Source organism: Odocoileus virginianus, chromosome 4, assembly GCF_023699985.2.
Source record: "Odocoileus virginianus isolate 20LAN1187 ecotype Illinois chromosome 4, Ovbor_1.2, whole genome shotgun sequence".
NCBI lineage: Eukaryota > Metazoa > Chordata > Mammalia > Artiodactyla > Cervidae > Odocoileus > Odocoileus virginianus.
The window spans coordinates 88,913,984-88,940,634 of record NC_069677.1 but is presented as its reverse complement, the minus strand read 5'-3'; the positions used below and the strand labels follow the sequence as shown (position 1 = coordinate 88,940,634).

At 41.7% G+C, this 26,651-nt stretch overlaps 1 protein-coding gene across 1 annotated transcript in view; it reads left to right on the top strand.

Moving 5' to 3' along the window:
• Positions 1-26,651, top strand: part of LOC110143434 (collagen alpha-6(VI) chain) — a 154,765-nt gene that overhangs the window by 49,516 nt on the left and 78,598 nt on the right. Inside the window, exons 5-11 of the mRNA XM_070466993.1 lie at positions 451-1,011; positions 2,667-3,224; positions 6,318-6,893; positions 11,111-11,680; positions 17,573-17,916; positions 18,001-18,079; positions 23,448-23,602. Of these exons, the coding sequence (XP_070323094.1) occupies positions 451-1,011; positions 2,667-3,224; positions 6,318-6,893; positions 11,111-11,680; positions 17,573-17,916; positions 18,001-18,079; positions 23,448-23,602 (2,843 nt within the window). The remainder of the gene's footprint in view (positions 1-450; positions 1,012-2,666; positions 3,225-6,317; positions 6,894-11,110; positions 11,681-17,572; positions 17,917-18,000; positions 18,080-23,447; positions 23,603-26,651) is intronic.

The following is a 26,651-nucleotide window of genomic DNA, read 5'->3' as shown; positions in this document are numbered from 1 at the left end:
TCATTGCCCAGTGTAAAAGAGGCCCCTGACAATACCCCTGTTGTGTTAATTGAGCAGCCGTGGATGAGGAGTAAATAACTCCTATGTCCACCAAGTCCAGTAAAATGCCTTCTTTAGTTAACAGAACACCACCTGACCTTTTACTAAGTAGTCGCTCTCTGGTAAGAGAAGCGACTTGTAGACAGTGTCTTCAAGTTTTCTTTCTGATCTTTTCCTACATCCAAATGGACTCCGATTCTGGATGCAAATCGTCTTAAACTATCACACACAGCTGACCCACCCCATGCTAAGGCTCCCCGGAGTCTCGGCAGCAGAACAGGTCTTCCCCACCAAGAAGCTGTTTCCCTGTTTTCTGTCTGGTGAGGCCGGCGTTGGCCCTTCCTCTCTCCTGCCCCCGGGTCTCTGCCCCACTTGCCCAGATGCTGTGTTCAGTTTCGGGTTGCGTTTTAGGTTGTGTGGACACGGAGGAAGCAGACATCTACCTGCTCATCGACGGCTCCGGGAGCACGCAGGCCACGGACTTCCAGGAGATGAAGGCCTTCCTGTCAGAGGTGGCGGGGATGTTCAACATCGCTCCCCAGAAGGTGCGGGTTGGGGCTGTCCAGTATGCCGGCCGCTGGGACTTGGAATTCGAGATCAGTAAGTACACGAACAAGCACGACGTCGGGAAGGCCATCGAGAACATCAGGCAGATGGGCGGGAACAGGAACACGGGCGCCGCCCTGAACTTCACCCTGGGGCTGCTGCAGAAGGCAAAGCGGCAGCGGGGAGGCAGAGTGCCCTGCCACCTCGTTGTGCTGACCAGCGGCGCGTCCCGGGACAGCGTCTTGGGGCCCGCCAGCAGGCTGAGAGACGAGCTCGTCCACGTCTACGCCATCGGGGTCAGAGAGGCCAACCAGACTCAGCTGCGCGAAATCGCCGGCGAGGAGAAGCGTGTCTACTACGTGCATGACTTTGATGCCTTGAAAGACATAAGAAACCAGGTTGTTCAAGAAATCTGTGCTGAAGAAGGTAGGACTCCTTACCTTTGGACTTCAGCTCCCAAACTGCCTCCCTGCAGTATTTTCTTAAATTGCTTGTTGAAATATAGTCGATTTGCAGTCTTCTGTCAACTTCTGCTGTACAATTACACATACATAGACATTCTTTTTCATATTCTTCTCCATTTATGGTATCGCTCCCTGCGCTATGCAGTAGGACCTTGCTGTTTCTCCATTCTATATAGTTGGCTTCTGCACCCTTCAGTATTTGACATTGCAGGTGTGGAGAAAGGGCGTAAATATCCCAGCTGAAGTTTCTTGACTTTGTGGAGCTGTTTATTCTCCAGAAGAAAACGGAGGACCTATTATAGTATTGTTCTAACTATTATCTGATGTGTAAAAAGAGTATTTTATGTTTATTTAAGTTGCTTTTTAATGAAGCTTATATGAAATCTTCTAAACCTAGGTAAGTAATTTTCAACCAGGGGTGACTTTCCCCCACCAGGGTATAGTTAGCAATGTCTAAAGATATTGCAGTGTCTAAAGACACTGTTGCTGGTCATAACGGGGGGGGGGGGAGTGCTAGTTAATTGGCTTCTGATAAGTATTAATTAGTGTCTCACCACAAATTCCTGTGAGGATAGATCTATGATTAGACCACTGCATGTGTAATATGATCAAATGATTTCTGATTTTAAGGATTATTTTGGATTTATTTAAAGCACTTTTTAATGAAACTTATATGAAATCTTCCAGAGTTAGATCAGTAGTTTTCAACCAGGGGTGATTTTGTCCCTTAGGGGATGGTTAGAAATGTCTAGAGACATTTACTTGTGGTGGTCATCATTGGGGGATGCTCAGTCTAGAGACATTTACTTGTGGTGGTCATCATTGGGGGATGCTCAGTTCAGTTCAGTCGTTCAGTTGTGTCTGACTCTTTGTGACCCTATGGATCACAGCACGCCAGGCCTCCCTGTCCGTCAACTCCCAGAGTTTACTCAAACTCAAGTCCATTGAGTTGGTGATACCATCCAACCATCTCATCCTCTGTCGTCCCCTTCTCCTCCTGCCCCAATCCCTCCCAGCATCAGGGTCTTTTCCAATGAGTCAACTCTTCGCATCAGGTGGCCAAAGTATTGGAGTTTCAGCTTCAGCATCAGTCCTTCCAATAAATACCCAGGACTGATCTCCTTTAGGATGGACTGGTTGGATCTCCTTGCAGTCCAAGGGACTCTCAAGAGTCTTCTCCAGCACCACAGTTCAAAAGCATCAATTCTTCAGTGCTCAGCTTTCTTCGCAGTCCAACTCTCACATCCATACATGACCACTGGAAAAACCATAGCCTTGGGGGGTGCTAATGGCATCTAATAGAGTACAGGGATCCTGCTAACCATTCTTCAGCATCCTACAGTGTGTGGATTTCCTTCCACAGTACAAACTTTCCAACCACAATGTCAGCCGTGCTGAGGTTGAGAAGGCCTGAGTTATATGTTAAAGCAAATCAGTAAATAATAAAGAGAATAGGCTCCCCTTCATCATCTTCAATGCTTTATTTATCTGCTAACTACACCTAGCAACACACACTTAACTTCGTATAGAATTGTTTGTGTTTTAGATTTTCCTGTTCACTCTTCCTCTTTTCACATGAAACCGCCTTGAATAGTCCATCTCCTTTCTCCCATGCAGCCTGCAAAGAGATGAAGGCCGACATCATGTTTTTGGTGGACAGTTCTGGCAGTATAGGACTAGAGAACTTCATCAAAATGAAAACATTTATGAAAAACCTGGTGAGCAAATCTCAGATCAGGGCAGATGGAGTGCAAATCGGTGTGGTCCAGTTCAGTAACATCAATAAGGAGGAGTTTCAGCTCAACAGATACACATCCCAGGGGGAAATTTCAGATGCAATAGACCGAATGGCTCACATTGGAGAAACCACCTTGACGGGGAGCGCCCTGACCTTCGTGTCTCAGTACTTCAGCCCTGCCAAGGGAGCCCGGCCCAACGTCAGGAAATTCCTCATCCTCATCACAGATGGGGAGGCTCAGGACATAGTCAAGGACCCAGCGGTGGCCCTTCGGGGAGAAGGCGTCATTATCTACTCTGTAGGCGTGTTTGGCTCCAACGTCACCCAGCTGGAGGAGATCAGCGGGAGGCCGGAGATGGTTTTTTATGTTGAGAATTTTGACATTCTGCAGCACATTGAGGATGACCTTGTTTTTGGAATATGCAGCCCCCGTGAAGGTAAGCATGGGCATGTTCATCAGAGGGATCATCCAAACACCACACATCCATGTAGCTCCTTGCTTTCTGAACTAAGCAGATTGCTATGAACACTATAAACCGGTTTCGTTCAATTGAACTGTTTATCCTAGTGGCTTTTGGCTCACATGTAGAAATGCAAGTTTCCTCAACAGAACTGTTAAAATCAGACAGTAAGGAACAATTCAGAACTGCCTAGGTTCTTTCCCGTTTGTAGATGAAGTACTAGTGAGATGAATCCTCCATTTAAGGAAAATAGTACCATGCAGGATTTTAGGTCTGGTTCCCTGGAAGCAGAGTCTGAGTGAGACGTTCTTATGGAAGCAGTTTATTTACTTATTGATTTAAAAAAATTATTGAAGTATAGTTGATTTACAAAGTCCTGTTAGTTTCAGGTGTTCAGCAAAGTGATTCAGGATTCAGTTATACATACATACAAATGTGTGTGTGTGTGTATATGTTCTTTTTCATACTCTTTTCCCTTATAGGTTATTATAAAATATTGAGTATAGTTCCCTGTGCTATATAGCAGATCTTTATTGGTTGTCTATTTTATGTATAGTATATATATATATATATATATATATATATATATATATATGTTAATCCCAGCCTCATAATTTATCCCTCCCCCCACTTTCCCCGTTGGTAACTATAAGTTCGTTTTCTATGTATGTGAGTTTGTTTTGTAAATAAATCTATTTGTATATTTTTTTAAGATTCTGCAAATAAGTGATATCATATAATATTTGTCTCTTTCTGTCTGACTTAATTTAGTATGATAATCTCTAGGTCCATCCATGTTGCTGGAAATGACATTATTTCATTCTTTTTATGACTGAATAATATTCAGTTGTGTGTGTGTGTGTATATATATATATATATATGTATGTATATATACCATATCTTTATCCATTCACCTGTTGATAACAGTTTATTTCACGTCTTGGCTATTATAAGTGCTGCTATGAACATGGAGGTGCATGTATCTTTTTGAATTATATTGCTTTCTCTGGATTGATGCCCAGGAATGAAATTGCTGGATCATATGGCAGTTCTATTTTTTTTATTTTTTTATTTTAAGGAACCTCCGTGCTGTTATCCATAGTGTCTGCTCCAATTTACATTCCCACCAACCACGTAGGAGGGTTCCCTTTTCTCCGCACCCTCTCCAGCACTTATGACTTGTAGACTTTTTGATTTATTGAAATGTCTTCAGAAGAGAAGTAGGAAAGCAGGGCAGGGCATCGGTAGGAGTTAAGCGAGGAGGTTTTCTCAGCCGGAGTCTGGCTTCAGCCTGATCCAGCAGGGAGCAGGGAGCATGAATTACAGCACAGAGTCGGTTCCACCTGGAGGCAGGGTCCCGGCCTTATATAATCTGAGTTTAGGGGCGACATGTGGTCTGCTGAAGACAGGTAGTAGAGGGATGTAACCCCTGGACAAGGTGGCTCCCCCTTTGACCTAACATCTACTATTTAAGTTTGCTCATTTTACAGTTTTTTAAAACTTTTAAAATACTTATATGAAATGAGATAATCTTTGTGAAAACATATTGATATTTATTAAATCTTATAAGGGAGGAATATGATATAGGAACTTGAGCAATGGATGCTTCAAAGGAAATAAATGGGTAATCATCATTGTGTTCCCAGGGTACTGCAGAATGAAAGTAATAAAGGTTCAGCAGAAATAAGGGGCCCGTGGGGCTTGACAACACAGGCATTCTGAAAAACTTCTACGAAGGAGATGAATCTTAACGGAATTTTGAAGGAAAAAAGGGACATCATCTTGTTGTTCAAATAACAGTTCTGGCCAAGCCGCACTAGAAGTATTGGTGACTGCTATCTATACGTTGTGGTTAGAGGTGTAGGCCTGGATTGTGCATCCTGGTAACTCCAACCAGAACAAATATGACTTCTCTGAAGGGTGCTTTAACTGAGCAGTCCCCCCTGCAGCCTCCCGGGTAATCCAAGCAGGCTGCCCTGGGCAGCTGAAGGCCCAGGGGACATCGTTTCTATTTGTGTGGAACCAGATTTTCTGGGTGGCATGGTCATGGCTCTGTACACGTGGCCTCTAGTTAGGTGGGTAAGTGTGTTGGATTTAGGGTTTGCAACAGCCCTACCATTGTTGTAAGGAAGTGGCTTCCAAAGAAGGGAATGTGATGAGCCTTGAGGAAGGCTTTTCACAATTCCGTTTCTCCAGAATGGATGAGTTAATTGTTGAAACATACCTTCTTAAGGCCTGTAGACAGATGGTGCTACATAAGGACTAAATCATTCGCCATCCTACAGTTCCACTTCTCTAGAATGAATGAGTTGGAGTTTGGAACGCTGCACCTCGAGAACAGAAGGTGATACACACATGGATTACTTTCCTTCTCCATTGCATTGACCCCACATTTACAAAGTGAATGGGAGGTCATGCTGGGATCACTTGCTTGGGCCAAGTGTGAAATGGGATAATTTCTACAACAAAGCCCAAACATGAATACAGATTATGTTTTAAGAAAGTCAATAAAAGGAGAAAACGTAACCTTGAAAAGTTAGCTATGAAGAAATTATAGTGTCGCCAAATTTATTTTCATCTGGTCATTTCCCCAAGGTTTATCTTAAGAATAAAACCTCATGATCACTGTGGCTTAAAAAAAAAAAAAAGACAAATTTGTATAAATGAAAGCACCTGTTGAAGGTACCACTTATACAGGAAAATTTCCTCAGAATTGTGAATTGAGTTTTTTTGGTCCAAAAATATTTGTCGTGTTTATCTCTGATGTCCTGTGACTGTCACTCCACCCCCTTCCCACCCACTGTAGCAGGCTTCATGGCACATCTGCCTTGTCCTAAAAGACATGCAAATCACTTCTCGGCCTTTTGGCTAAGATCAAGTCTAAAAGACACACAACTGAGCATGTGCATTGTGTCTGTTACTCAGAGAATGGACATTCAGATGTACAGCTTGATCCTATGGAGGGGAGACCCTGGCATTTAAAATGTGGGGTGGGCAGGGTGGGTGATGTGAGTCCTCCATGACGTGCAAAGCTAATCTCATCAGTTTTCCTTTTCCTTCCGCTTTCAGAATGCAAGCGCATTGAAGTTTTAGACGTGGTGTTTGTAATTGACAGCTCTGGCAGCATTGACCATGATGAATACAACATCATGAAGGACTTTATGATCGACTTGGTGAAAAAAGCTGATGTGGGCAAGAATCATGTCCGGTTTGGGGCTCTGAAGTACGCGGATGACCCGGAGGTGCTGTTTTATCTGGATAGCCTTGACACCAAATGGGAGGTGATCTCAGTGATCCAGAATGATCAGCCCATGGGGGGCAACACTTATACCGCTGAGGCCCTGGGCTTCTCAGACCACATGTTCACCGAAGCCCGGGGCAGCCGTCTGCACAAAGGGGTCCCCCAGGTCCTCATCGTGATCACCGATGGGGAATCCCACGATGCCGATAAGCTCAATGCTACAGCCAAGGCCTTGCGGGACAAGGGCATCCTTGTCCTGGCCGTGGGCATCGCCGGCGCCAACCCCGTGGAGCTGCTGGCCATGGCAGGATCGAGTGACAAGTACTTCTTCGTGGAAACTTTCGGAGGTCTGAAGGGGATATTTTCAGATGTGTCTGCCAGCGTATGTAACTCTTCAAAAGTAGGTAAGATTCATCCACTGAGTTTCCTTGATTATCAGAAGAGGTCCAAATAAGCAGGAAACCAAATGGGGCACTGAGGATTCTGTAGGAGTTCCCACCTTGTGAAATCTTCAGCCTTGTACAGCATTCCTACTTGCCTCTGCCTAAATTCTTCCAGTGATGGAAAATTCACCATTTTTTTTTCTTTTGATGAAGAGGGGCTGTGCTCCCTTTTTTTAATTTATTACTTTTTAATTTTTATTAACACCAAAAACATTTTGTATTGGGGTTTAGCCGATGAACGATGTGGTGGTAGTTTCAGGTGAATGGTGAAGGGACTCAGTCATACACACACATGTATCCATTCTCCCACAAACTCCCCTCCCATTCAAGCTGGCACATAATGTTGAGCAGAGTTTCATGTGCTACACAATAGGTCCTGCTATGTTTAAAATGAATAACCAACAAAATTCACCATTTTTTGAACAGGCTGTATTTATTGGAGCCCAAATGGGTTTTTGCATGCCACTTGCACCCACAGAAAGTGCTTCTTTCTGTTCTTTACACAAGAAATCAAGTCCCTCTCTTGCTCAGGACCACTGGTTGAAGTCCTATCCCCTCCAGTCCGGAAGTTCCCAGTGCCTTCACATGTTTCTGTTATGGCACAAGCTCATTTGAAACATGGAGCCCAGTGCTAAGCACCCAATTTTAGCCTCAGATGTTTCCAGAGCAGAGAGCATACAGGACTTCTTCTGCCCTAGATGCTGTTTTTGTTCTGGCAGCTCAAAATTGCATTACCACATCCAAGTATGTATGTATTCATTCATTCATTTGTTCAGCTGCCAATTTACAATTTCATATCAAAGGGAGATTATGGCCTTTTAAAACTCCTTAGTATTTTTATTAGGATGTGTTTTACTAAAAATACCAAGTATTTTTGTTAGGAGAGTTAATATTAATCTAGGGTTTCAATATCTTGGTGCAGTTCCTTTTAAAAATTATTTAACTTTCCTGTTTTTCATATGCTGTGCCTCTTGAGACTACAGCTACTATCTTTTTCGTTCACAAAACTAAAAATCTGGGATGAGTCTCTTACCTTCAATTGGCCAATGTCTAAAATTCAGTCTGACCTTTTCAAGTCCACTGTAGAAGTTGAAACTGAATTTTTATACTGACTATTCTCCCTTGGGCACAAAGAAAGTTCATTTCCTTTATGTGAATCTGAAACAAAGGAATTTAATGAACTAACCAGTTCCTGGAGGATGTATCCACCCAACATTTTATCTCTACCTTGCTTATCGCAGCTACAGAAATCTCAGATATCTTTCAACTTTTCTGAAGCTAAAATGAGAATTAATAAAGTTAGGTCAGTGATGAGCTCTATGGGGAGTTCAAGGAAATTTTAATGCTTTCCAGAAGGCTGAAGAACACACATGAGCATGTGCCAAGCATAACTCATTCACTGGCAATGGCCTTTCACATTGTTTTTTTTTAATTTGCTGTGATAAGACAAGGGCAACATCTCTAGACCATAGTGCATTGTTCAAAATCATTTCTCTCAAGGGGACATTTTTGCCTGTATGCACCAGAAAGCAGGCTGGTTAAGAGACAAAAGAGACTAGATATAGGCTGAAAGTCTTGATTCTTAAAACTCAATTTGCCAGAAACAAGAAAAGCGCTTATTGACTCAACTGGCCAGCAAGGCCAAGTCAATAATGAAGACCATCTGCCTGTTTGTTCGCATCCCTAAGTGGATGTGTCATTTATTTTTCTTGTTATGCTACCACTGTTGCTGGACTTTCTGGAAGTTAGCCTAGATTGCAGGTGAGAACTCATTTTCTATCGCATCACCCTCAGTTCTCTGGCATCTCAGAAAAGAAAACAGTGTGAAGCCAAACAGAAAAAAGAAGCCTAAAAGGATGTGGGACTATGCCTCATGCTGATTCTATAACACAGTGGTGTGTCTTTGTTTTCTCTCCAATTAATGGGACCACAGGGTGGCATAAGCTAAAAAACCACCTTCAGAAATAGCGTTTCCTTATCAGTTCAGTTCAGCTGCTCAGTCGTGTCTGAGTCTTTGCAACTTCATGGACTGCAGCATGCCAGGCTTCCCTGTCCAGCACCAACTCCCGGAGTTTACTCAAACTCATGGCCATTAGGTTGGTGCTGCAATGCAGCTATCTCATCCTCTGTCGTCCCATTCTCCTCTTGCCTTCAATCTTTCCCAGCATCAGGGGCTTTTCAAATGAGTCAGTTCTTTGCATCAGGTGGCCAAAGTATTGGAGTTTCACCTTCAACATCAGTCCTTCCAATGAACACCCAGGACTGATCTCCTTTAGGATGGACTGGTTGGATCTCCTTGCTGTCCAAGGGGCTCTCAAGAGTCTTCTCCAACACCACAGTTCAAAAGCATCAGTGCTCAGCTTTCTTTATGGTCCAACTCTGTCTTCCATACATGACCACTGAAAAAAACCATAGCTTTGACTATATGGACATTTGTCGGCAAAGTAGTGTTTCTGCTTTTTAATATGCTGTCTAGGTTAGTCATAACTTTTCTTCCAAGGAACAAGCATCTTTGAATTTAATGGCTGCAGTCACCATCAGCAGTAATTTTGGAGCCCAAGAAAATAAAGTCTGTCACATTTTCCATTGTTTCCCCATCTATTTACCATGAAGTGATGGGAGCATATGCCGTGATCTTCGTTTTTTGAATGTTGAGTTTTAAGCCAGCTTTTTCTCTCCCCTCTTTCACTTTCATCAAGAGGCTGTTTAGTTCCTCTTGGCTTTCTGCTATGAGGGTGGTGTTATCTGCATATCTGAGGTTATTGATACTTCTCCTGGCAATCTTGATTCCAGCTTGTGCTTCAACCAGCCTGGATTTTCGCATGATGTTCTCTGCATAGAAGTTAAATAAGCAGGGTGACAATAGTCCTTTCCCAGTTTGACATACTCCATCCCTGACCTGGAACCAGTCTGTTGTTCCATGTCCAGTTCTAACTGTTGCTTCTTGACCTGCATACAGGTTTCTCAAGAGGCAGATAAGGTTACCTGGTATTCCCATCTCTTGAAGAATTTTCCACAGTTTGTTGTGACTTACATAGTCAAAGGCTTTGGCATAGTCAATGAAGCAGAAGTAGATGTTTTTCTGGAATTCTCTTGACTTTTCTATGATCCAGCGGATGTTGGCAATGTGATCTCTGGTTCCTCTGCCTTTTCTAAAACCAGCTTGAACATCTGGAAGTTCTTGGTTCACGTACTGTTGAAGCCTGGCTTGGAGAATTTTGAGCAATACTTTGCTGGTGTGTGAGATGAATACCATTGTGAGGTAGTTTGAACATTCTTTGGCATTGCCTTTCTTTGGGATTAGAATGAAAACTAACCTTTTCCAGTCCTGTGGTCACTGCTGAGTTTTCCAAATTTGCTGGCATATTGAGTGCAGCACTTTCACAGCATCATCTTTGATGATTTAAAATCACTCAGCTGGAATTCCATCACCTCCACTAGCTTTGTTTGTAGTGATGCTTCCTAAGGGCCATTTGACTTTGCACTCACTCCAGGATGTCTGGGTCTAGGTGAGTGATCACACCATCGTGGTTATCTGGCTCATTAAGATCTTTTTTGTATAGTTCTTCCATGTATTCTTGCCATGTCTTCTTAATATCTTCTGCTTCAGTTAGGTCCATACAGTTTCTGTCCTTTATTGTGCCCATCTTTGCAATAAATGTTCTCTTGGTATCTCTAATTTTCTTGAAGAGATCTCTAGTCTTTCCCATTCTATTGTTTTTTCTATGCCTTTGCATTGTTCACTTAGGAAGGCTATCTTATCTCTCCTTGCTATTCGTTGGAACTCGGCATTCAGATAGGTGTATCTTTACTTTTCTCCTTTGTCTTTCATTTCTCTTCTTTTCTCAGCTATTTGTAAGGCTTCCTCAGACAACCATTTTGCCTTTTTGCATTTTTTCTTCTCGGGGATGGTTTTGACCATGGCCGCCTGTACTCCATCCATAGTTCTTCAAGCACTCTGTCTATCACATCTAATCTAATCTAACTGTAAGGGATTTGATTTAGGTCATACCTGAACGGTCTAGTGGTTTTCCCTACTTTCTTCAATTTAAGTCTGAATTTTGCAATAAGAAGTTCATGATCTGAGCCACAGTCAGCTTCTGGTCTTGTTCCTTTGACTTCCCCTGCTCAGTCAGAGAAAGAATAGCATTCTGACTTTGTTCTTGTCTTCTTTGTAGACTGTGAAATTGAAAAAGTCGATCTTGTGTTCCTCATGGATGGCTCGAATAGCATTCATCCAGATGACTTTAGGAAGATGAAGGAATTCTTGGCGTCTGTCATTCAAGACTTCGATGTCAGTGACAACAGAGTGCGTATAGGAGCAGCCCAGTTCAGCCACACCTACCGGCCGGAGTTCCCCCTGGGAACGTTCCTCAGCAAAAGGGAGATCTCCTTTCAGATCGAAAACATCCAGCAGATCTTCGGATACACCCACATCGGCGCCGCCCTCCGGCAGGTAGGGCACTACTTCCAGCCGGACATGGGCAGCCGGATCCACGCAGGCACCCCCCAGGTGCTGCTGGTCCTCACGGACGGCCAGTCCCAAGACGAGGTGGCTCAGGCCGCCGAAGAGCTGAGACACAGAGGCATCGACATTTACTCCGTGGGCGTCGGGGATGTGGATGACCAGCAGCTCGTTCAGATCACCGGGACCGCCGATAAGAAGCTGACAGTTCACAACTTTGACGAGCTGAAGAAGGTCAAGAAGAGGATTGTCCGTAACATCTGTACCTCCGGGGGAGACAGCAGTGAGTATCCAACAGGTTCCTAGGATCTATGCCTTCTCTGGGGCTGGGGGGAGAATGCAGATTTGTGCCTGTTAATTTCAAATGGAACCTTTCAGTTATCACGTGTTTTCTGCCCCTTGTAGATTGAGACACAGGGTCTCAACCAGTTTTACTCTCCTGGGAGCATATGCCCTCTTTGTGATGGGAATGCCTCACCTTCTGAAGGTGTGAGGACCAGGCCTGTTTACACTCTGGTTGGTTTCAGAGGCTGAAGAATGTGTCCCCCCAAAACAAACTATTTGACAGATTTGGGTTTCCTGGCAGTGGGGCTGCCAACTGCTGCCACAGGTAGAGGGAGCATCTTAGAGTTTAGAGCATTAATGTGAAACTTCAACACGGGAGTTGGTAAATATCTTCTTAAAAATTAGCACATTTTGACATTTTTTTTCCAGCAGATGGAAGGAAAGGTCTGGAAGGAGAAATAACTTTTTCTATTTTTATAAAAGTCCCCTCTGGGTTGGCCGTGATTCTGTATAGCTACCTATGGTAAAGAGTAACCCTAGATTTCCACCAGGGATAGGAAGGCTAGACGGTTGTTAAGATGCAGCTTTGGAGATGGGTGGTTAATGGACTACGAATGCCTATGTAACAGCCACTTTTTCTTGCACAAGTGGCTTAACTTTCCTAAGTTTAATTTTCTCATCTGTAAAAATTAACCACAAAACATCTAGTTCAAAAGATCCTTGTGAAGATGAAATAAGGACATGCATATCTAACATTACTTTGAATAAACATGACACCTGGGATGTCATCATCAAGTCACTTCACTTTTGTCTACCATCGACCCATTTGATTTATTCACGGGGCCAGCTCTTGCCTTGCCCCCAGTCACTTTAAAGAAGTAAATGACCCTCTTCTTGGTGATGAGTATGTCCATCCTTGTATAACTCTTCAGACTTCACACTCAGTCAAGTTCACTGTGCCTGCTGCAGGCCGAGCACCATGACCATTTTAGCGCTCATTCCCCGCCTCCCTCGTTGCCCCCCGCCAAGGCCTTGCCATCTCCTCGCTGATCATGGTGTCCAGCCTCTCCAGAATGGGCTGGCCAAGGGAGATGGGCCAAGGAGGACCAGGAAAGTTCTTAACTTGATGGCACTTTTCAGAACTGCATTTTCTCAGCAACCCTTGTCCAAAGCTGGGCCCACCCATGACTGCTTCAAAGACTTCCGCTTCTGCCCATTTGTCAGGCGCATCTGTCCCTTGGGGAAGGGGAGCATCTCTCAATTCCAGCTGTTCCCTTATGCCTTCCTCAGCTTCCGGGCATCTAGGGATGCCTCCTGCTTTATCTGCGGCTGTCTCTTTGCCCCTCCAGGGAAACCTTCTTGGATGGGAGATCAGAGAAGCCCAACACAGCTCTTATGTGCAGGCGTATCAACTCCATGGGAAACAATTATGTGTCAGTTTCCCCAGGAAACCCTGGAGTTCCAGCCCCCCAATGTTGGTGTTCCGGCATGGGTGCCTCTCCTTTGTAGAAAGCAACATGACATCATGTCTCATTCTGTAGAATTTCTTGGCTGTATCATCTCCAGGTTCCCTCTCAAAGTGCCTCTCTCTTCACTTAAAGAGGACATTATCTTCTCTCTTCGTGTGTGTGTGTGTGTGTGTGTGTGTGTGTGTGCTCTTGTGGGCAGAGACTCATAGCACACCGACTGTCCCCTTCGTAAGTCTTCTGGGCTCCAAGCACAAACCTTCTATAAGGCCCAGTGTGTAAGCCGAAGCTTAGGAGTCCTGCCATTGGTCAGGACTGTCGATGTAGATTGCACTCCACTTTCTTCCCGTACTTTGTAATGTGCCTGGTGACCTCAGCCAAACCTTCCACATGAATTTCCTGTTTCACATGGAATACCCATTTCCATTTATTCACATTAGGCTGAAAATGATCTTGGAACCATTTAATCTGTCCTCAGTAGGGTGAAAGAAAGCCAAGTAGAAAGTCGAAACAGAAGTCATGAATGTATAAATAAATAAGAAAAGTACACTTTAAAGATAAACTTCAAGTGATTACTGTAACAAACAAAAATGTGTGAGGCCTTTGTGGCCAAGCTGTGGTCTAAGGGCTAATGAGGCTGGAATGATAAAGCTGATAAAGCCTGTGCAAATGTACTGGATGATACCAGCTCTTCTTGGACAATAAACTCCCAAATCAAAGGAAATCAGACAGTAGCTTGATGTGTCTCAAAAGAAACCAGATTCAAAGCCTGAACATCCAGCTTTGCTTCTTAATAAAACATGCACCACTTTGGAACGGTCACTAACCTTTCTGAGTTTTCTCATTTGTGCAGTTAAATTATTTCTGTTTTTTCTTATTGTACTTAAGATTTAGTTTATGGGAAAGGATGGTTAGCTGCACAGAGATATGAGGGAAAAATCAGTGTTTCTTGTGCCTCTATAGAGGGTCAAGCATTTTAAAATATTATAAATGCATTATCTCATTAAACTCCCAAACTCTCTGTGGTTTATATTTTCATTCCCATTTACAAATGAGGAAAAGGGAGCTCTAAGGACTATTGGGAGCCCGGCCCAGATTTTACTGGAGGCAACAAACTAAGCAAATTTTAAAATTTACGTCTGTCTGATTCCAACCCATTTGTGGATTGTTATATTTTTTGATATAGTGGCTGTCTAGGTTTTCTTGATATAGTTGCTGTCTAGATTATCTGGTGTTCACGTTATAAGTGTTGTGCTTCAGCTATGAATTGCTGGAGCTTATTAAGACATCACGGGTTTATATCTCAAAAGCTTCTACTATGTAAAGAAGCCACTCACTGCTAGGCTGTCCCTTCCAGCAGCTTAATATAGCATTTGAAACCTGCATGACCTAGCATCACTGGCCACCCAGGAGGTGGTGGAAATAAGGTCGTTCAGTGTAGGAACTCCAGACAGGCCTGGATCTGATTCCCACCTGTGAGGTCCACAATAATAACTGTGAGACCTCGGGCAAACCTCTTTAAGCCACAGCATCTTCTTCTGCAAAATGAGTATTAGAAGCATTTCTATTTATTCCATGTGTCATAGGGACACATGAGGAATGCGTGAGGACAAGTGTGTGTAAATATGCAGTGAGTCTTAGTAACTCTCATGGTGTGTTGCCAAAGGTATCTTGAAGTGATTTTATAAGTCCAGGTGCACGGAGTGATGGAGTAGTTCAGTTCACAAAAGGACAGTTTGCCAAGAGTTCCTTGATTTAGAAACTTTAATCATTTAGCAGTTCAGAGCTATAGTTCCATTTAATGCCTCAATATACACCAAATTCCCCTAAGCAACTAAACCAAACCCTTCTTAACTTCATCCATGCCAGTCTCCTGACTTTTCTTGGAGTCTGCATGTTCTAACCACCCAGAGAAGACCCCCCAGCAGTTTTCAGGATATGGACTTGCTGCCTTTTTTGACATGGAGCCATGGCTAGGTCGGAGAAGGCAATGGCACCCCACTCCAGTACTCTTGCCTGGAAAATCCCATGAACGGAGGAGCCTGGTGGGCTACAGTCCTTGGGGTCGTGAAGAGTTGGAGCAACTTCACTTTCACTTTTCACTTTCATGCATTGGAGAAGGAAATGGCAATCCACTCCAGTGTTCTTGCCTAGAGAATCCCAGGGATGGGGGAGCCTGGTGGGCTGCCGTCTATGGGATCACACAGAGTTAGACATGAATGAAGCGACTTAGCAGCAGCAGAAGCAGAATGACTAGGTAGCCAAAGAATTGAAAGTACCTCTTATGTTTCATATTATCATGGAAGATCAGTCAAAAAAGACATTCAACCAAAGGCCAGTCTGATAAGGACAGAGTGGACACGCCTTCAGGAACTGACTCAAGGAATATGGGAAATATCAGAAAAAATTGATGATCATTTCCAACTTTCCTTGACAAGGATCTCTTTATGTTCCTGTCTTAATGAGGACTGTATAGTCCTTGGAGTCACAAAGAGTCGGACACGACTGAGCAACTTTCCCTTTCACTTCACTTACCTAACTATATTTTCCAGATCTTTCTCTCTCTCTTTTTTTTTATCTAAGATACCCCCTTCTTTTAAATCTCCAAAGAAAATTTTCTCTTATCCCAGCTAATAACCACCAACAGCCCAACTTTTCACTTGAAGTGTTTTCTCCAGAATCTGTCTTCTAATCTTATTAATATATCCTACTATCTTGACCATATTTCTTTCTTTTTAAAAAAGTTTATTGAAGTATAGTTAATTTACAGCATTGTGTTAATTTCTATTGCACAGCAAAGTGACTCAGTTGTACATATGTATTCTTGTTCATATTCTTCTTCATTATGGTTTATGATAGAATATTGAATATAATTCCCTGTGCTACACAATAGCGCCTTGTTGCTTTTCTATTTATGTATATGGTAGTTTGTATCTACTGACCCAATTTGTCTCTCCCCCATCGAAATCCCTCTTTGGCAATCATCAGCTTTTTCTCTATGTCTGTGAGTCCGTTTCTTAAGTAAGTTCATTTGTTTGACAGTGTTTCTTAATGCTAAAACCCTGCCATCATTAATTCCAATTAAGGGCTTTCCTTATAAGTCAGATAATTAAAATCAGCTTTGGAGTTTGGAAGGGAACCAGGAGACTGTTACTATCTTGCCCAATCCTTTCTTTTCCCTGTTCTTTTTGTGCTTTTTATCTTGAAATATATAATCTTCTTATTTTTATAGACAATAAAGTTAATGCTCAGAGAGCTTAAGAGATTTGGCAGAAGTGGTTTAGTAGTCACACAGTAGTGACCTGTACAGGGCTGAACTAAACGCTGCCTTCCCACTCCCGGCTTCCACATTCTAGCTGTCAGATTCTCAGAGCACTGCTTTACTTGTTTTTACCACCCTTGGCAGCCAGTCCTCGCCCCCTTTAGATTCCCACTCCTGCTATTCGACTACCATCCTTCATTATTTCTCTTTGGAAATCCACTTTTCGCCTTCTTCCTAGCCCACTTTTGAAACCATTTCTGCCTCTTCTTATTAGCTCTGAAGGGCTCTTGATTTGAGGGCAGACATCTCTGTAGAGTCTGCAAGGCCATTCCGTGAGAGCCCCCTTGACTTAATGATCCACTCTCTCTAACTGTGTTTAGACATATGGCTGCCACCTCTGGACTGTTCCCCAAATTCCGTTTCTTTGACCACATTATCATGGACTCATTCATCAATCTGAATTAGTTAAATAAACAGTGGGAACTTATTTACTAGAGGTTTTAATTTTAGTAATCTAGGCAAAAAGCTAAAATACTCCATTTTAAAGAGGACAGTTCCTAGGAGCACTCAATGGTGACATTTTGGCATCTTTGTTTGTTCACAAGAGAGTGTTTTCCTTGAAGGCAGTAACGTGTTCTAGAAATTCAATGGTTTTCTGTTCAGGGATTAAATCATCAAAATCATTCCTTTAGGAGTTGTTGTTGTTTTAACTTATTTTTCTAAACAACTTTCTGTTTTCAAATGTTTTTCCCTTTTAATTATAATTTAATATTTGTTGAATGACCTCAGTTGATAGGTAGCATGAAATGAATTTCCTCTTTTGGACTATTAACATTTCCACAACATGTTTCAGCTATTTAAGTGACTCTTCATAGCTTCTTCACTGGACACAATGCAATCTTTCAGAACTTTGTTATAGAATCATCTAGATTTTATAGATGCTGGGGGCAAAAAAAAAAAAAAACCACAAAAAAACCCCACTTTAACAGGTTGTGAAAGAGTGGTTCTGAGCCTTCCCAGTATTCACATCTTCTTCCTTGTTTTCCGACTTTATAACTGGGATGGAAACAAGAATTCCAAGTCTCATGATTCAAACATGACATCCAAGTCAGATAAAGTTCTTTATTAGTCTAATGCAGTATGCTTTTCCCTTGAATCCTAGATTGCTTTGTGGACGTTGTGGTGGGATTTGACATCTCAACTCAGCAGAATGGGCAGACTTTGCTCGAAGGCCAGTCCTGGATGGAAACGTATCTTCAAGACGTCTTACGTGCCATCAGCTCCCTCAATGGGGTAAGCTGTGAGGTGGGCACGGAGACTCAGGTTAGTGTGGCTTTTCAAGTGACCAATGCTGCGGGAAAATATTCCCCCAAGTTTGAGATCTACAGTGAAAACATACTGAACAGCTTGCAGGATATAACAGTTAAAGGACCATCTCTTCTCAACGCAAACCACTTGGGTTCTCTGTGGGATGCATTTCAGAATAAGTCAGCAGCTCGGGGAAAGGTAACTTAGTTTTATTTTACTTATTGGTTTTTGGTTGCAACGACTTCCTTTTTACTCATTTTTCTTTTTTGAATACTCTTCTAGGTGGCCCTCTTATTTTCAGATGGATTGGATGATGATGTTGAAAAACTTGAACAAAAATCTGATGAACTTAGAAAAGAAGGTATGAAGCATAGGGAGTGCTGGGAAAGGAGTGTTGACAACCTTTAAAATCTCAAAACTGAGTCCCCGCTCTTACACTTCCAGACTCTCAAATAGCTCTGACTTTGCAGCCTCTCCACTCTGGATGCACTTGGGAAGGCAAACAAGCTCTCACAACATTTTGGCATCTACTTTTTTCCTCCTCCCCATACGAAATAGCACTGAATATAGTGTCTTATCCTTTCTCTCGATTTACTTTATTTCTTCTTCCTAAGCTTTCCTGGAGTATGTTCCTGCCTCCCTTGCCCCATGCTATCTAATATTTCTATGTCTTAAGTGTCAGCAGAAGTGAACCATGTACGTTTCTGCTTGACTAAGGAATGGGAGAGTTGGACAGTTTTCTTCTAACACTCTTTAACTTTTCAGAGTTGCAAGCGTTGGTGGACAAGTTTACTCATGTCTTGGGACTTCATAATCAGTTCCTTCTTGCAGATGACAGATGGACCAACTATGGTGTTAATGAGTTTTTAAAGCTTTGGCACCAGGCTTTTGGCTTTAGGAACCAATGCTCATTCTGATTTATTGGCCATTTGTACTAAAATACGGATCAGTGGAAGGAAAATGCATTCACATGTTTGGGGTTGACTAAGAATAGAAACAGATTTTTTTAAGTGGATGTTACTGGTACCCCACCCAGACCCCTTACAGACAGGCTCCCTCATCGTCCAGCTGCTATGAGTGTTGGCTGCTCACATGTTACCCACAGGTTCCCCCTTTCTCTGAGGAACTGCCCTTCACCCGCCTTGCCTGGAAGTTTACTCCCTGTCCCCATCTTTGGGCAGCAGGTGGAGTGCAGAGACTTGGATGCCAATTGTGTGGCGTGACTCAGGCTCCAGAGTTCCCCACGGGATCAGGCTGAAGCTAGACTTTTGCTGAAACACTGTCTCGCTCAGCTCCTTCCCCAGCCTGACCCTGCTTACCTCTGTTCCTTTCTTTAGAGAGTTCTTCCCCAATAAATCATGGGCATCTAACTGGGTATCTCAGACTCTGCTTCTAGGGCCTCTGGCCTGTCTCTCTGGTTAACTGTTAGAGGTGGATTGAAAGTGAAAGTGTTAATCACCCAGTCGTGTCTGACTTTGTGATCTCATGGACTGTAGCCCACCAGGCTCCTCTGTACATGGGATTCTCCAGGCAAGAATACTGGAGTGGGTTGCCATTCCCTTCTCCAGGGGATCTTCCCAACTTGGGAATCGAACCTGCGTCTCTCATGTCTCCTGCATTGCAGGCAGACTCTTTACCACTGAGCCACACTAGATTTTGTCTTTTTACTGGTTCTCATTTCTCCATCTTAAACGGATCGTAAAATTCACTGAATTTACAGCTGAAGGGTAAGGGTTTTATTTTTATTGGATTTACTAAAGCTGCTTCTCTTTATTCTATTGTCTTGGCCTTTATTCTTGATCTGAAGAGGAAATATTAATGAAAACTGAGAACAGGACCCTCCGGTGGATAGGAAAGGCTTTTTCAATTTCACCTTTTCTTTTGGGGGGGACGATGTACCTTTGCAGACAAGATCAGAGTTTTCTCCAGAAAGTTTCTCTTGGAACACCCAGATTTCTAAGACCAATCTTCTTTCTTCCAATTCATGAGGAAAACTGGTGAATGAGTTTTGACTTCAGAAGCTAGATTTTTAACATCCTCAGAAATTTAGAATCTTTTTTCAGTATTCAAAATCAATTCTATTTCCAAACGCTGATAGTGAAAAACTGAAGAACAAAATTTAAAAAGCCATTTGCAATGTACACACGACAGGGAATGCCAAAGAATGTATTTAACAAAACATAGTTGTCTGTTTGCTGAAAATTACTAAAACAATGATGAAAAAGACTGAATATGGTTAAATCTCAATTCTCTCCAAACAGATTTATAGATTCAATTAAGTCACAATCAAAATCAAAGCATGATATTTGTTAATGTACAAAAAAAGGTTCAAAATGTATGTGGAACTGCAAGGGACCCAAAATAGCCCAAACAACTTTGAAAAAGAGGTAAAGGTTGGAGGACTCACAGTAGCTACAGCCTTTCAGTGGGAAAGATAAAAGGGTGTGGGCCACAATGTTCTTTGAAAGGTGTTGAATGTCTCTCAGTTGAAACAAAGAGCACCTCTGGCTGTGACCTCCCATATTTAACGTAGATGATTTCAGTTGATGCTGGGCCCTTCATCTGTTAACCCAGGAGAGCCTCTCTAACTTGAGGCCCCAGACTCTGTACGTGTAAACTGAGCCATCACCATGGAACAAGAGAAGACCAGGAGGAAAGGATGCTCAGGATGGATGTCACTTTATAACTAATCCATGTAGAGTCCGACACGACTGAGTGCCTGAACTGAACTGAACTGTACTGTAGATTGGAGTTTGAATCACTTTTTTCACTGTAAAAAATCCAGTACTCTAGAATCTACTCAGTGATTCTTTATTCTCCCAGTTTTTGAAAGCTTCTTTTTCTTAATTCATTTTTTAAGAATTGAAAAAAGTGAGAAGTTGCTCAGTCATGTCCAACTCTTTGCAACCCCTACCAGGCTCCTCCATCCATGGGATTTTCCAGGCAAGAATACTGGAGTGGGTTGCCATTTCCTTCTCCAGGAGATCTTCCAACCCAGGACTTGAACCCAGGTCTCTTGCATTGTAGGCAGACGCTTTACCATCTGAACCACCAGAGAAGAAGTGAAAACACTTGTGTTTAAGATCATATGAACCAGATGAGTCTGAAACGATCAGGATTGGAGTCCTCTGTCCTGAGAAAAGTGAAAGTGAAAGAAAACGAAGTCGCTCAGTCATGTCTGACTCTTGCGACCCCATGGACTATAACCTACTAGGCTCCTCTGTCCATGGGATTTTCCAGGCAAGAATACTGGAGTGGGTAGCCATTTCTTTCTCCAAGGGATCTTCCCAACCCAGGGATCAAGCCTGGGTCTCCCACATTTCAGGTAGATGCTTTACCATCTGAGCCGCCAGGGAATCCTGAGTTACAAATTAAAGTTTATATGTGTACTTCCTGCAAATCAACAACCCCATGGTTCTCATAACTCTTAAACTTCTACCTTTCTTGGGACTTAGAAGAAATATCAGATGTGAGATCTTTTCCCCTTCTAGATAGACCCCTTGGCATGCCTCCTTTTGATCATTAGACACCAGTTGATGAACTTGGCACTCTTCATGGCCTCTCCCAGCCCTGAGACCGCTTCTCCCCATCATTCTCACTTTTCGAAGTGACCTGTCTTTGTTTGCTTGAGACAAACCAGAGACTGTTAGCACTAAAACCAGGAAAGTTCCGGCAAACTAGGACAGGTTAGTCACCTGATTCTTTGGTATTTCTTCCTTTAGTTCGTGTCAGCAACCACATTGTTTGCCGCTTGTAGAACTTGAACCTCCCCAGTGTATCTCTGAAACTGCATTTTCTTCATTCTCCTTTTCCTCTCAAAGTCATATAGAAACTTATATAAGAAAGCACTCTTGACTCTGCCAATTCCTTGAATATTCTTTATTCTGATCCATTGGTTTTTAAGTTCCATCCAAAGAATTCTTCACCTATCCCTAATAAAGTGAGAAAAGGTATGCCAAATGGTTATCTTTTCATAAAACTAAATTTATCCAACTTTAGGACTGGCCTTTATTATTACGTCCTTAGTACATTTTTGTTATTAAAATGCCCTTTGAGTGTAAGCTTTGGAGTCATGCTGTTGGGTGAAAATGTTTGCTCATCTGTAAAATAGAGCTGTAATCATACTTACCTATAATGTTGTATTTATATCTTAAAAATAAGATAATGCATGTAAAGCACTTAGCCAACGTCTAGGCACATAGTAATTATCAATAAATGAGGGCACAGTTGTTGCATGGTTACCTCCACTCTAATGATTGCCTGGCTTATTACTATCACCATTTAATATCCTTACTTTATAAAATAAGTCAACCCTTTCTTAGTTTCTAAAAGTTTTCTTTGAAATGTGTTGATCTATAAACTTCCAGAGTCTATGAGTCACAGCTCTGGTTGGTTTTATGACATTTGCTCCATATTGCCTTACAAGAGACCTTTAACTGTCTCTTGTACGTGTAATTCCAGCCGGATTGTGACTTAGACTTACGCTTCTCAAGCTTCAGTGTGCATGTGAATCACCTGGAGATTTTATTAAAATATAGATTCTGATTCTGCGGGTCTGGATGGGGCCTGAAATTCTGCATTTCTGATAAGCTTCCAGATGAAGGCACCACTGCTGCTCCAAGGGCCTCCCTTTCAAGTGGCAAAAATTTAGAATACTTACGTTCTTGACATATGGATTCCTCTGTGCTTTAGTATGCTCTGTGGACTCCTTATTACTGTTATTAAATATAGTTGATTTACAATGTGTTGGTTTGTGGCATAGTGCAAAGTGATTCAGATATATAGAGATGCAATCCTTTTCAAATTCTTTCCCGTTATGGTCTGTTACAGAGTACTGGATACAGTTCCTTGTGCTATATAGTAGGACTTTGTTGTCTATTTTATGTATAGTAGTTTTTGTCTGCTAATCCCAAAGTCATTATTTATCCCTCCTCGCCTCCTCTCCCCTTCGGTAACCATAAATTGGTTTTTTATGTTTGTGAAGACTCAAGCATAGAGTCTGTTTCTGTTTTGTAAATAAGTTCATTTGTATTGTATTTTAGATTCCACATATAAGTGATATCATATGGCATTTGTCTTTCTCCGTCTGACTTCGCTTAGTACAATAATCTCCAGGTCCATTCATGTAGCTGCAAATGGCATTATTTCATTCTTTTTTTATGACTGAGTAATATGCATACTATATGTAGCGCACCTTCTTTGTCCATTCATCTCTTGATGAATAGTTTTCATCCATGTCTTGGCTGTGGTACCTAGTGCTGCCGTGAACATCTGGGTACATGCATCTTTTCGAGTGATAGTTTTGTCTGGATATATGCCCAGGAGTGGGCTTGCTGGATCGTGTGATAGCTCTGTTTATAGTTTAGGAAGAACCTATGTAATGGTTTCTGTAGTGGCTGCACCACCAGTGTAGGAGGCTTCCCTTTTCTCTGCGGAGTCTTTTAAACTCACTATTTTACTTTAAGTCATCAAGACCTCAAGGATCTGTTATAATATATTATATAAATTATTCTCCAACCTAATTAGTTTTGAAAAATGGTAATTATTTTGTTCCCTGGTGATGATCTTGTCACTTGTCAGTTTCACAGTGTGTGGTGGGGGAGAATGAACTGTAAAATGAGTGTTCCTCTTGCGACTGGCTTCCTGGAATAGCAACTTTCATACATAGGCAAAGAGGTTAAAGTAGCCATACCCTCCTTAACTGGAGAATTGTTGACTGTGTTGGCTAGGCCTGAACGCCCTCATCACTGTTGCTCTGGATGGACCCACCAGTTCCAGCGACCTGGCTGATCTTCTGTACATTGAATTTGGGAAAGGATTTGAGTACAAGACACAGCTCACTCTTGGGATGAGGGACCTTGGGAGTCAATTGTCAAAGCACCTGGTGAGTTACTCAGGCTCATGAGTTTAAATTTTCTATTTGTTTTGTATATAGGGTTCATATTTGGGCTTATGAATGTGAACGAATTTTGTTCATTTGGGAGTAGAACCAGGCTTTTCTGATTTTGTGAAAAGTCAAAATGAGGGGGTGTTTTGAAAGAAATGTCATATCATAGAGCAGTGTCAAAGCATGTTTCTTTTTGATATTGTTCTCTATTTATTTGTCAAAATATAGTTTATTTACAGCATTGTATTAATTTCAGGTTACAGCAAAGTAATTCAGTTATACATGTAAGTCATATCATATGGCATTTGTCTTTCTCTGTCTGACTTCCCTTAGTACAATAATCTCTAGGTCCGTTATATATCCATATATATGGATATATCTATATATACCTATACATATATACACATATTCTTTTTCAGATTCTTTTCCCTTATAGGTTATTACAAAGTATTGAGTATAGTTCCCTGTGCTCTATAGTAGGTCCTTGTTGGTTATCTATTTTATATATAGTAGTGTGTATATTAATCCCAAACTCCTTATTATCCCTCCCCCACAATTTTCCTCTTTGGTAACCTAAGTTTGTTCTCTATGTCTGAAAACATGTTTAATTTATATGCTTGGCCAAGAGAAAAAACAGAAGGAAGAAGAAACTAAATAGCACCTATAATCCTGCCCAAATTACAGTCAATAAATATACTACCAAAGGGTGTCTAAGCCGTAAGAGTGACTTGGCTGATCCCCTAGTCAGCCAGTTTTCGCATTCCTTGCAAATACTAAATGCCAAAATTCACCACACTGAATATGATTCTGCTGTTTAAGATATGTGTTTTCTCTGCAAATGGCCTGTGAATAGAGCTGATTCCACAGAGTTCAGTTGAAAAAAGAACATCAGTTCCAATCTTGGAAGAAAAACTAGCGACATGATGATGGACCTGCCGTGTTGTACTTTATGACAAAAAGATGTTTAAAAGTTGTCTTGACTGATGGAAATTTTTGCCTTATGGTCTATTTTTAGAACCTAACCCCTAGATAAGATGCATCACAATCCTGAAACATACAAGAATTCAAACTAGTTTGGTGAAGGTTTTCAAGTTATCTATGACTGCTTTCACCTTTAATGAGTGAAAATTTGCAATTTGCTTATAGTTTATAAAATCTGTAATCAGCATATCAAGACACTTCCCAATAAGGTGCTAGCGCCTGCTACTTTCTTTTTTATAATTAAATTTATTTATTTTTGGTGGTGGTAGTGGCTAAGTTGTATCCGGCTATTGAGACCCCATGGACTGTGTGTAGCCTGCCAGGTTCCTCTGTCCATGGGATTCTCCAGGCAAGAATTCTGGAGTATGTTGCCATTTCCTTCTCCAGGGGATGTTCCCAACCCAGGGATCAAACCCAGGTCTCCCACACTGCAGGCGGATTCTTTGCCATCTGAACCACCAGGGAAGCTCTATTTATTTTTAATTGAAGGATAATTGCTTTACACTCCTGTGTTGGTTTCTGCCGAATATCAAAGTAAGTCAGCTATGGGTATGCATACCTATGTCCTCTCCCTCTTAAACCTCCCTCCCCACCCTTCTAGGTTGTTACAGAACCCTGAATCGAGTTCCCTGAGTCATAGAGCAAATTCCCATTGGCTGTCTAGCTTACATAATGATAATGCATATGTTTTCATGTTAACTTTCTCCATACATCCCACCATATTTCCATGTTAACTTTCTCCATACATCCCACTGTCTCCTTTCTTGCCTTCTGCCCACGTCCATAAATCTGTTCAGTATGTCTGTGTCTCTATCGCAGCTCTGCAAATAGGTTCATCAGTATCATCTTTCTATACTCTCTATAGATGTGTTAATAAACGATATTAGTTGTCCTCTTTCTGACTTACTTCACTCTGTATAATAGGCTCTAGGTTTATCCACCTCACTAGAACTGACTCAAATGCATTCGTTTTTATGAGTGAGTAATATTCCATTGTATATAAGTACCACAGCTTCTTTATCCATTCTCCTGCTACCTTCTGACAATACATCTTGCATATAGATATTTGAACAGTGTGTTCAGTGTAGTAATTATGTACAAATAATTGCTTAGAGAATATAGAAGTTTTGTTGTAACTTAACGTGGAAGTTTAGCTGTAATTCCTTTCTACATGGGAAAATGGTATCTATTTTACAAAATTTTTTTCTGTCTCTGAAATTTGTAATGTAAAATTGGTAATTCATAGAGGGAGGAAGTTATTCTTCAAACAAGGTCATCAGCTTTTAGATATCATATAAATGCAATACTGTATAAGAAATGTTTAATTTTAGAAATAGCCCATTTTAATGTTAATAGTAAAATATGCTGTAGGATGTTAGTGATCCAAAGAAAATTGATATCATCTAATACAAAATCACAGAATCCATTCTGTTGTTGTTTGGTTTCACACATTTCAAGTTTTATTGGGTTTTCTGAGGTTTACGGGGGAAAAAACAGAGGATTTTCTAATATCAGAAAAGAAACAGTATATAATAAGAAACAATCTAGAGGAGAAATTGTGAAATGGTTATAACAAAATATTTTCATTTTTCATCACACTAGAATTTCGATGGGAAACTTCTCAACACAGAAATTGATTCTACCCCACTGAGGCAAAGCACAGTATTTGTTGCAGACAGAAGTTTCCTTAAAATAAATCTTATGGGTTAATTGTTTTCCAGGCAAGAACACTGGAGTGGGTTGTCGTTCCCTTCTCCAGGGGTTCTTCCCGACCCAGGAAACGAACCAGGGTCACTGGATTCTTTATTGACTGAGTCACAAGAGAAGCCCCCCAAATGTGATGGGCTATGTCAACTTTTCAGGGGATGAATAACTAGGCCCAGGATGAAATTCACTCAAATTTTAAAAATATATAATACATTTTTTGGTCAGAGTATAAAATGTAACCAGAGTATAAAATCTCTTCATGTGCCCACCCTATATAGCAAGTGCTTCCGAACGTTGAACATGTAATTGTTGTCTTTGAAATCCTGTCCCACACAAACTGTTCTAGAAGTGTTGACCA